Here is a 12,787-nt window from a genome sequence, read left to right on the forward strand (position 1 = left end):
ATAAAAATACAGCTCAATAAAAAGTTCAGGACAGGGATGCGTTAAATTATGTTATTCAACGTCCCAATGGCGCTTATTTGGTTTAGAGAGGGGTTGCAGCTGTTTCAACGGTCAGAGATGTACTGTACCATCATTTATTCACCCCCTGCCATTTAGAATAACATCTGGTGATGCTTATTTCACACTTTTAACAACAACTGGCGGACACCTGCCATATTTTCACGATGATGCTAGCAAGGACAGGCTGTGCTATTTGTGTGGTAAAAAACAAGTCCATTTAGGCATTGCTAGTGAGAACTCATCATTCTTGGTTTGCCTAAAGCCAGAGGGAGTCCATGAGGACAGTTCCCATAGATTTACAACAGTGTTTCCCCAATATTCATTTAGCAGAGACGCCCTGTTGCTGCTAAATCGTTGCCGCCACTCCAAAAATAAAAAAACAAATATTTTTATATATTTCTGCTGAGACGCGCTTTTAAAAGGATAGTGTGAGGTTTTAGCAATTAAGCCAAATGAACTCATGGAGACAATTTTTATACGTGCAGATTGGTGGACGTTGCTAACTTGCGTTAGCGCAATTGCTAACTAGCGTTAGCGCAATGACGAAGTCCTGCTGGCCCCTCCCCCGCTACGTTTTCACCACTGCTGAAAATAAATCCTAGGGGAAACACTGACAATAAAACCAACTCACCCTCTTCATGGAAAGCTGTCTTTAAGAACAATGTAGTGGTCCCACACATTAATATATGTACGTTTTACATTACTTACAATATTTAGGCTAAATAACTGACATCACCGTATGTATCATCAATGCTTACCAATAGGACAACAGTGTTGTTTTTTACCCTGACCTGTCTGTCCGTCTGTATGAGGACAGCTGTGCTGCTCACCTATGAGGCCGTAGGAGAGGAACTTGTTGACAGAGGTGAGGGCCAGGCCTGTGATTGGTCCGGTGGTGTCTTCAGATCGTACCACCTCCAGGAAGGGCCGCAGGAATACGTTAGGCTCCACATCTGACAGCTCTGTGGAGACAGAGAGAGGGGACAGGTCAGTCAACATATTCAACCCTGAACACTGATACTGCATATATATACAGTAATCCCTCGTTTATCGCGGGGGTTACGTTCCGAAAATGACCCGCGATAAGTGAAATCCGCGAAATAGAAAACTTTTTTTTTTTTTACAATTAGCAACTATTACATGTATACAAATACAGTGACTCACGTGTAGGCCGTTTCGTCGACATTATGGGTTTAGGAGATGTTCGAAATTACAAGATAATTTGGCCAACTTAATGTAAATTTGCCAAGCTGTTTTATGTACGTACACATAACTGCACGAGACGACAAAATGATAGCACAATTCGTAGCATGTTTTGATACAAGAAGCGGGAGTGAGTTTTTAGCGAATCAGAATGCAGAGCACAATGCACCAAAAAAAAATAATAAATGCATTATGAAAATCCGCGAAATAGCGAATCCGCGATAAGTGAACCGCGAAGTGGCGAGGGATCACTGTATATATATATATATATATATATATATATATATATATATATATATATAGCAGTGTACTGTACCAAATAGATGTGTCCTTTTTTCAGTGTTACAGATCACATATTTCTTCCCAATATCTTAATGCTCTCAGTTATCTTCCCCTATCATGGCAGTGGGATCTTCAAATCCCAAGTGTGGTAAGTCTCGGTAGGGCCTTAGCCTCAGTTCTGCTGTTGTGCACAAACATGCAGAACAGAGTAGTGAACAGCAGTGTGAGGACTTTTCTCTGCTCTCTATAAAAAGGTCTGTGTCAACAGCTCTGGTGCCCCAGGGCAGATCAATGGGGAATTAGCTGCTCAGGAGGTTGTAACCTTCTCCCACTGCTGCAGCACAGTAAGAGATGAGAACAACATGGAGCGAAGTGTGTGTGTGAGTGTGTGAGTGAGAGAAAGACAGAGGGAGTGAGAGGCATTCAAGAGCCGCCTCTTATTCACCTTGGCAGCAAACGGTATCTTATTACAACTCAATTTCCAAAAGCTTTTTTTTAAGGCAGCTGTGTAGGATGTGGGATTTAGCATTAATGAAAATGACTGGAGAGTGACTGGGCTTGGTGTGGGGGTGAGGGTTGCTGGTGGCTCGGAGGGGTCACAGCGACTGGAAGAAATCCCATAACGACCGACAGTGTTTGCATATTTACATATTCCATGACAATCACAAAACATATGGACAAAAGACATGGAGGGAAAGACATTGAACAAGCGTATTCTAAAGCACCCACAAGAGGCAGATTGTGGTGTATAAATGAAAGACTAAAGCCGGGTTACACCACAGACAACAAAACACAGCTGGAGAGGAAGATGCCCCAAATCTTCCTCTTAATCAAGGTCACAGAGAAACAAAGATCGCTTTGCATCTTTCGCGATGGGAAACCACCTCGGGCCAATCCGAGGAGGTAACCGCTCCCTCTGAGGGTAACCAAGAGAAAGAGATGGAGGTCGAGAGGGGCTGCAAAATACAAACCAGGTAAAACAACAAACGGAAAAATTAGTGGAGTCACGAACACCGTTTGGCGTGTTGTCGAAACACTGCTTGCCGTAGTAATACCACACGGATTAGGGTTCCTCTAGAGCAGCTACTCTAAACTCCAAAAAACGACTTGTGACTTCAAAAGGCTGAGACGAGCCTTGACCAATTTCCAAGATTGCACGTGACCACCGCGCATTAGCTTGCGATATCCAATATCCCTGCGGCTTGTTTGGAAATCAAATATTTAATAATTTGGACATTTCCACAACCTTTCATCGGACGCCAGGTCGCTCTTAGACTTGCTTCTGAAAGTAATCTTCTCCCGTTTGCATTTTCTTTTTCTTCATTTTTTGGGGGATCTGATGTTTTCTTTGTATTCCCCATGAAAACCCTCAATGCTTCTTTGATGGGGAAGGTCCATTTGGTGTAAATTTAGCCACAATGCTGAAGTACCTGCCTGAACAATGGTCTCAAAACAACCACAGGGTCACCTGAACGCTTCTGAAAAGTAATCCCCACCCCCATCAGATATCAAGGCAGAAATAACAAAAACAAACTTAAAAGAAGAGGTTGTGTAAACTCCAAAAAGAGAAGGCGACCTCCGTTGTGTTCCCATCTATCAATCCATCAGCTCTTAGAAACTTTTAAAGGAGGGGGCTTAGTATCCATTACTTTACAGTTGGGAGAGGAGAAGGGAACGGGGGTGGAGGGTGCTCAAATTAATCCGTCAATAGAGGCTGATAAAGACTTCATCAGAAGCGATCACCCTGTAAGTGCCACGGCTACGTCGCAAAGACCCTCAAATTGGAGAACTCAATTGTGTTGTATTGATCTGGCTGGCCATCGGTGAGTAGGGGCTAGCCCATCAGACAGCTCTCCTGGCAGACCAGCCCAATCTTCTTAAATAAAGGCTAAATATGGCTCTGTACTTCAGCTCAATCTCCAGGGCTTGTGAAGTGAAATAAATAAAGACAGCCGCTGCACCACCACAGTGAGACAATCACACCATAACCAGGTTGACCTCTGGCTGACATTGGCCAATATAAAAAAGGGGATTAAAGTTCCTTACCCATCCATGTATGTATAGCCTATTGCCTCCCAACTCTGTGTGTGCGTTAAATATCAGCCACATTAAATACGGTATGGCATAATAGATTTTACCATTGTTTAAGTCCAATTTGTCTAATACTAAAAAGCACAGCTAGGACATTTGGCCATGTTGGAACCATAGTCCAGTGTTGCATGGTTGCTGTGAGTACATAGGGGAGAGTGAGGCTAAATGTAACATGGGTCAAATGTAGGGTAACTTAGGGTAAAACACCTCCCTACTTGGCAACCAGGGAACGTTTTTGGAGGGGAAATTGTGACATAAAGTGGTTTCTGTGAGAAGTACAGGCAGTATTACCCCGTGTGGCAGAACACCTGAAGTTACCCTAACATTGTATTCACTCCGTTTATGCAAGTTTATTGGGACATAAATGTCATCAATAGGATGCTAACTAGTTCAAAGATCACATTTGGGATCTAGCTAATGATTAGCCCAATAGGGTAAATGCAGATAGGCAACCCCATGCATCAGCCTATTTATTTATAGACACTATGCTACATCAGTTTGGCTACAGGTGATAATACTTATTGCTAATAGCATACCTGATAATATCGACCATGCATAGGCTATATGCATGGTCCAATATGTAAAACACATTTTAAATTATTTTACCAATATGTTATTTGGCTAATTTCTGGAGGTGGAAATTATTTTAGATGGTGTCAGCTTAATTTTATTTATTCATTTATTTTGGAGTAGAATGTCCTTTTAAAAAGTCACCAGAAATGAGTTACTCAGTCCTTCTACATAAAAACCACACTGCCTGGTGTGTGCTGCCATGTGTGGCCTACCTCTGCAAACGACCACAGCAGGGAGCGCCTGAACCTTTGCCCCCAGGAGAGCACCTCAGTCCACACCATCTAACGTATGCACATCTATTGGCAGTGGAGCAGAAAGGGCTTATAACACAGGGAATACTAGGAGGGACGAGGAGCTGTGCTCCAACTGTAAACTGGCACTGTAATGTAGACTCCAGTACAAGTTATTCACAAGCCCACTAAGAGAATGTCCTGATAAACATTCATATCAGTTTGTTTTCTTTAATATATCAGTCTACCTATTTGTCGCTGATTTCATATGGTGAATCTGAATAATACTGTATATGGTGGTGAAGTCGAGTAGAAAAACTGCTATGCCTTATCAGCAGAGTGCAGCGCAAGATCAAGGCAGAACTTTATATATGAGAGGGCTGCTTCAACAGTGAAGAGCCAAAAAATGAACACACACAGGCAAATACAATAACTATTTATTTTCATACCCAATACATCAAAGCCAAAGAAGATTACATTCTTAGTGCACTGGCAGTAAACCTTGGTTAATTCCTTGACCGATTACAGTAAGTTAAAGGTCCAGCGCAGTCAAAAGAAAATCTTGTTTTATACAGTACCAGTCAAAAGAAGTTGACACCTATTCATTCAAGGGTTTTCTTCATTCTTACTATTTTCTACATAGTAGAATAGTAGTGAAGACATCAAAACTATGAAATAACACATATGGAATCATGTAATAACCAAAACAGCGTTAAACAAATCAAAATATATTTTTTTATATATTTGCGATTCTTCAAAGTAGCCATCCTTTGCACAATCTTGGCATTCTCTCAACCAGATTCATGAGGTAGTCACCTGGAATGCATTTCAGTTAATAGGTGTGCCTTGTTAAAAGTGAATTTGTGGAATTTCTTTCCTTCTTAATGCGTTTGAGCCAATCAGTTGTGTTGTGACAAGGTAGGGGTGGTATACAGAAGTTAGGCCTATTTGGTAAAAAACCAAGTCCATATTATGGCAAGAACAGCTCAAATAAGCAAAGAGAAATTACAGTCCATCATTACTTTAAGACATGAAGGTCAGTCAATTCTGAAAATGGCAAGAACTTTTAACGTTTCTTCAAGTGCAGTCACAAAAACCATCAAGTGCTATGATGAAACTGGCTCTCATGAAGACCGCCACAGGAAAGGAAGACCCAGAGTTAGCTCTGCTGCAGAGGATAAGTTCATTAAAGTTAATGCACCTCAGATTGCAGTCCAAATAAATGCTTCACAGAGTTCAAGTAACAGGCATATCAACATCAACAGCGTGAATCAGGCCTTCATGGTCGAATTGCTACAAAGAAACCACTACTAAAAGGACACCAATAAGAAGAAGAGACTTGCTTGGGCCAAGAAACTGGTGGAAATCTGTCCTTTGGTCTGATGACTCCAAATGTGAGATTTTTGGTTCCAACCGCTGTGTCTTTGTGAGACGCACAGTAGATGAACAGATGATATCCGTATGTGTGGTTCCCACCGTGAAGCATGGAGGACGGTGTGATGGTGCTTTGCTGGTTACATTGTCAGTGATTTATTTAGAATTCAAGGCACACAACCAGCATGGCTACCACAGCATTCTGCAGGGATACACCATCCCATCTGGTTTGCGCTTAGTGGGACTATCATTTGTTTTTCAACAGGACAATGACCCCAACACACCTCCAGGGTATGTAAGGGCTATTTGACCAAAATGGTAGAGTGTTGGAGTGCTTCATCAGATGACCTGGCCTCCACAATCACCAGACCTCAACCAAATTGAGATGGTTTGGGATGAGTTAGACCGCAGAGTGAAGGAAAACAGCCAACAAGTGCTCAGCATATGTGGGAACTCCTTCAAGACTGTTTGGAAAAGCATTCCAGGTGAAGCTGGTTGAGAGAATGTCATGAGTGTGCAAAGCTGTCACCAAGGCAAAGGTGGACTACTTTGAAGAATCTCAAATATAAAATACATTTGGATTTGTTTAACTCTTTTTTGGTTACTACATGATTCCATAGGTGTTATTTCATAGTTTTTGATGTCTTCACATTATTCTACAATGTAGAAAATTGTAAAAATAAAGAAAAACCCTTGAATGAGTAGGTGTCCAAACTTTTTACTGGTACTGTATATATTTCCACACTAGAAGATTAGAATAATAATATCAAATTGTGATAATGCCCTTTTAGTGTAAAAGCTGGTTTGAAAAGACCACCTGAAATTTCAGCCTGTTTTGGTGGGATGGAGTTTTGGCCTTCCATGGTGACATCACCATGCGTTAAATAAGACAGAGTTCCAAACCTCTCTGCCAATAACAGCCAATTTCCAGTTTCCCCCTCCCAGACAATCCTTGCTTTGCTAAGACCCTATGTTTCTTTTGACCATTTTAATTGAAAACAATCACAGGTACTTAATTGTTACCCAGAAATGATTTGAAATTGAGATGTAAAAAAAGGCTGCATTGGACCTTTAAACAAATAAATACATTGGTTATCACCTAAAGAAAATTACAAACATTTTCTGTAATATCGTATAGCTTTGGAACCGCGACATTAAGTACTTTGGAGGATAATAGGCACGTTTCTCAATATATACACTGACTTTGAGAAGGGATTGTGTGACGATTAGCTTAGCAACCGTGGAACGCAGCATGACAACGTGAACATGATTAGTCGACAGTCTGCTGGGTGTGGCGTTATACATTCCTTCATTGGATTCCTATCTCCTTCCTATAAAATCTCTGGCAACGAGACCTTGCAATGCAACCTGGACTAAAGAGGCAGACAAATAGGAAATTACACATTCCTCGAGGTAGGAATATCGCGAAAATATGATCAACGTCTCTTTCGAGAGAATACATTCTCCCGAGTTATGACATCGGCCAGTATTGAAATCTGACATGATAGATGTTTTTGCGATCTAAAAGTCATATTCCTATTAACTTCCAGTGTAGTGAGAGAGACTTTATCACACGTCATACCGGACAGATTTCTGCCTACTTGAATAGCTCAGATACACATGAAATGACCCTGGGAATTGATAGAACATCGCACAGAGATGCACAAAAACAATACAACAATCAAAATGGGTGAACCTTTACTTTAACATGCAGCTCAGTCTTTGGGATTAGGTATTTGTTCATGATTTCAACATCCAACTTCAGGTGTATAAAACACAAACTCAGAGCTCCAATAGCCATCATATCCAGTTTCATTAATTGTGCTAGATTTCCCCCTTGTTGTGCATGCCACTGAACCAACAGAGAGAAATCTGAATTCCATGAGAACTATGCATTACGCTCTACAAACACAAAGCCAATTTTCAAAAACGTGTGTGTATGTGAGAGTGAGAGACAGAGAGTGCGAGAGACAGGCGGAGGGAGGGAGGGGGACAGCTATTCAGAGCAGCACATGATTACAACACCAGAAATACAAAGAAATACTGTGGGCACTGGGGCTGGTAGCCCCTTTGTATTTGCTTAATTTAATCACAAAAGGATGAATAACTTAATTTGTCAGACTGCTGTGTCACATATTTTATACAATCACACAGGCTTGGTGCCCTCCGCCCAGTCTAAAACAGAACCCTGTCCACCTTTCCTTTAAGACCCTCTCTGTTAGTCACTGAATTCCCAACTAAAAAGCATTTTTGATTCATGTAAAATATTTTCTCACAAACGTATCTATTTAAATGCAAAAAAGGTTATAAAGTAACAATGGTTAAAATGTGGAAAACTGAAGACTATGACTGAATTGTGCTGACTTGAGAGAAAATGCATACTGTACATTCTAAAGGAAGTAGGATACGGAGAGTTGCCAATGGTGCCTGTTTGTGAATGGGAGAGCCAAAAACGTGAAGAGAAGAATGTGTGTATGATACGTGCTAGATTTATGACATGGGCATTGCACACATTCTGCTCTTCCCCTCCATGTCCTGACATTTTAAGACTCTTGGCTCCACAGCTAAAAATGTATTTAATTTTACGCCTTTCATGAGCTGAACAGGACCGCTGTGTGTGCGCATGTGTGTGTGTGTGTGTGTGTGTGCATGCATGCGTTTGAGCACGCACATATTGTAGTGCATGCCCTGCACACAACCTAATGCTAACGTGCCCTCACAGTAACAGACAAAGGGAGAAAAATAACTGTGCAACAGCAGACCTGTCAAATCCCTGAGATTCTACTACCACCCCCCCTCCCCCCACACACACACACACACACACACCAATTCAGACAGTCCACGATCTCACAGTGAAAATTACCTCAAAACAAAATGACACCATGGGTGCGTGAGTGAAGAGCAGGGGTGAGGGGGGGTTAGTCACCCTTGTGACCGGTGCAGCGGCCTAAAACCAAACACTGATGGTTATTGATCTTGAGCCCCGCTCCTGGAATTAGAGTCAGGGGCCTTCCAGCGGCCGGCTCTTAATGCTGGGGGAGAGGGGACGTTTTAACAAGGCCAGCAAGGCTAAATGAAATCCAGGGAGAATTTTCATCTAGCGCTGGCAAGTCCTGGACGACAGTCTTATCCATCTGTCGGGAGAAGTTTGATGCATGTCAACTTTGCAAGCCCTCCCTCCTTCGATCTTTTCCCCCCCATCGCTCCCTCCTCTTGAAGGAAATTGGCACTTGTCAAAAGGGGGGCAATTAGGATGTACCAATGTTATGAAACTCCATATGGTTGTTTCGTCCAACCCGCAGCGGTATTTTATAGATGCTTTGAACAATGCCTCGGCACAACCTAAACAGGCAATTTAAAAGCCCCAGAGAAATTAAAACTTTTCCAAGTGCTTCGGAAATAACTCACTGTAGCTTTTGCAGGGCTACAACACGAGTGTTTTCTAGTGGGGAATGGAATATAGTTTGCATTTGTATATATACACACACACACATACCTTGTCTTAGGTTGCTAAGTGGCCAGCGAAGGTAAGATAGAGCCAATATTGTTCAAATAAGGACAGATGGAAGTGGCCTTCATTTCAAGAGTTTTAAATTAATTGCTACAATTGAGTGTTAATTATTTTCACTGAAAATCGATTTGTTATCCTCTTAAGGATCCACCCCTTTCTTTCCAATTATCGCCTAAAAATGACATACCCAAATCTAACTGCCTGTAGCTCAGGCCCTGAAGCAAGGATATGCATATTCTCGGTACCATTTGAAATGAAACACTTGGAAGTTTGTGGAAATGTGTAAGGAATGTAGGAGAACATAAACACAATAGATCTGGTATAAGATAATACAAAAGAAAAAAAGCATTTTTTTTGTACCATCATCTTTGCAATGCAAGAGAAAGGCCATAATGTATTATTCCAGCCCAGGTGCAATTTACATTTTGGCCACTAGAAAGCAGCAGCATATGTGCAACATTTTAGACTGATACAATGAATCAGTGCATTTATGTTTAAAAAATTGTATCATCGAGACTGCCCAAATTTGCCTAATTTGTTTATTAATAACTTTAAGTTCAAAACGGTGCGCTCTCCTCAAACAATAGCATGGTAAATAACACCACCACAAAGTCAAAAAGCTTTCACAGAAATCAATAGGCGAATATCACAACCAATCACAACACTGGCGGGTAAGTAATAGTGTGAAACTATCAGTCCACTATTAATGCAGGTATATTAGGGACATTTTCTGAAATTACAAAGCAAAAATTCTAAACAAACCCTGTGTTGAACCTTTAAACAACAAAGTTGGCCAATACATATAAAATGTTTCTCTGATATTAACAATAGAGGCTTGTTGCAGTATTTGCTGTACACTCTTGGATTCAAAAGGAATCCCTCAGTCATGTTGCACATCTTTAAACACCAACATGATTATTGTGAACAGAGAAGTCAAAGCATGTGATTATTATTATCTAGTCTAGAGGGAAACCCATTGTGCCTGGTGGTGGCTTTGTCACCGCTTGCCTACTTGTCCCCTCACCGCTGGCTGTGGACAGAGGTGGAGCTACGCAGTTTGACTGTGCATACGTTTGTGTGTGTGTGTGTGTGTACGTCCGTGCATGTGTAGGGGGCTGCGAAAGAGACAGCACAGCATAAACTTTAATTCACACAGATAAACAAGAGGCCTGTTTGGTCTCCTAATCCAGGCAGTCTTTCATACGCTCTCCTCTTCATCAGTCTTTCAGCAGGTCACTGAAACTAAGGCCGCTGGCCACCAAGGCTTTGTTTGCCACATCTTGGGACAGATATTAAAAAAGGCAGTGCAAAAGACCAAGCAAACACAAACAGCCTGGCCAGCACCTCTGACCCACGGGGCTCTGTTCAAACTGCCCTCTGGATTTATAACGACCAAAAACAGGAGAGGGCCTCACTAGGGAGAAATACCCCTGTTTATATGAGAGAGAGCGAGCATGCTCAACAATGAATATTGAAGGGGCATACAGCCACGGTAATAGCCAGGCAGTGGACAAAGGCTTGAGGAATGTGGACTACTAATTAAACAACACTATTCCATTGTCAATCAAGCCCTAAACTCATATTTATAATCAAATAAAGTTGTATTGCCTTTCATCTAGGCCAAACAACCAAAAATACCTATGTTCTCAGACGACCTGTAGCTAAAAGTCTATTTAAGAGTAACTCAGCTCTGCTGATATAAAAAAGAACGCCAAGCGCATTCAAAAAGCATGACTTCATTAGTAAACCTTCCCGGCCCAGGAACCGGCGCAGCCTTGCACCTGTTATCCTGTACACAAAATGTATTTTCTATGGTGCATACTTTGCACAGAAGCAGTATTATTCCAGCCGAGGGCTGGCCAGGCTCCGGCGTCCAGTTAATGTGTTTCACAGCCTGCCGTCACCACTATGATGGATGGACATATTTTACACTCAATCAACTAATAAATAACGGATGTTATATCATGCTGAATTAAAACATTTGAGAGAAAGAGGGGGAAGGTAGGATGAAGCACATTGAGTTCAGTTCCTGTGTTTGTGTGTCTGTCATACACCGTATTGATTGTGTAAGAAAAATCTATAAAACTCATGAAAAGATTCCTTATGTCCAACGTTTTAAGGTCTCGCGACACATCTCATTATAAATCGATGATCTTGAGTTTGGTTTTCAGGACTAAGTTGCTCTATAAACCGTTTTCTCCCAATGACATGCCTCGAGGTAAATACTGCCCCCATTATCTAATCCAATCCATTTTATTTCAAAGTCATAGCGCTGTCATACGCTGCCCTTCAGAAGAGGTGGCCTGGTATTATCACCTCTATTTCCAGAAAAACAAACAGAGAGCGCAACACTGAATTTCCATCCGATCCTTCGACCATGTACCCTTGCCGATCCTGGTGCGAATCATGGGAAAGATGTGGTTGGGGGGGGGGGGGGGGGGGGTAGGATGAGGCTCTCTGTTTGGTACAGTAAAGGGTTAAGCTGCAGATGGCGGTCAGCTCGGCAGGATAAATCGACACACATGCTCCAGCTCGGACTAGATTTCACACCCATCCTGATGAGTACTACCATCCACAACTGCATGGAAAGAATGAGGGGTGGAGGGAGAAAGAGAGCGAGAGAAACGAGGGGGGGGGGGCTCCACTCTTTTTCACCTGCTGCATTCCTTCAGCTCCCAACTAATGGCATTCCCTGGGGTCTGAAGGAATCCTGCAACCACGCACTGTAGATTTAGACAACAGGCCCCGGCTACTGTGTTAGCAAGACACAAGACCCACCGCCACACACTAAATCAGCCGAGCAGTGCGAGCTCAGAGACCTATGCTTTATATGTGAGGAGTGCTGTTGAATAAGAGCGTCTTCAAAAGGCTCTATTTTCAACACCATTCTATTCTGAAATCAGTCCTGTACTTTACTTTTCCATTTCAGTGGCAAAGAGAGAGTTTGATTATCTTAAGAAATATTCTCTACTGTGCCAAATACAGCAATTAAAAAATATATATATTACGATAAAACCATCAATGACGACAACTTCGAAATATATTGTGTCAATCTTTTTGGTCTGTTCTCAAGACGTATGGCTTTGTAAAATGCATAGCCTACATTTAGCCGGTTAGCTCTACTGGAGGCAACAAATTATTTACCAGCTGTTTAGAGAAAATCAGAGCAAGTTGACCAGTGATCCAATACATGCATTGTACTCTCACAAACGTCTCACTCTTTCTCTCACTCTCTCAGTCCATAAAGGTAGATTTTAGGGCTAGAGTATAAATCGAACACCCCAAGTGGTTTCTTTACCATTCAGCCATCAGATTTGCCACCAATGCTCCTTATTAGGACACATCACTCCTCTCTATACTCCTCTGTAAACTGGTCATCTCTGTATACCTGTCACAATACCCACTTGTTGATGCTTATTTATAAAACCCTCTTAGGCCTCACTCCCCCCTATCTAAGATACCT

At 41.9% G+C, this 12,787-nt stretch overlaps 1 protein-coding gene across 7 annotated transcripts in view; it reads right to left on the reverse strand.

The window, feature by feature from the left end:
* The window catches only part of LOC139562505 (Golgi-specific brefeldin A-resistance guanine nucleotide exchange factor 1-like), a 76,704-nt gene that overhangs the window by 38,543 nt on the left and 25,374 nt on the right, over positions 1-12,787 (reverse strand). For all 7 annotated transcript variants that reach the window (XM_071380250.1, XM_071380248.1, XM_071380249.1 and 4 more), the window contains exon 4: positions 891-1,022. In XM_071380250.1, the coding sequence (XP_071236351.1) occupies positions 891-1,022 (132 nt within the window). The remainder of the gene's footprint in view (positions 1-890; positions 1,023-12,787) is intronic.

Source organism: Salvelinus alpinus, chromosome 32 (assembly GCF_045679555.1).
Source record: "Salvelinus alpinus chromosome 32, SLU_Salpinus.1, whole genome shotgun sequence".
Classification (NCBI taxonomy): domain Eukaryota; kingdom Metazoa; phylum Chordata; class Actinopteri; order Salmoniformes; family Salmonidae; genus Salvelinus; species Salvelinus alpinus.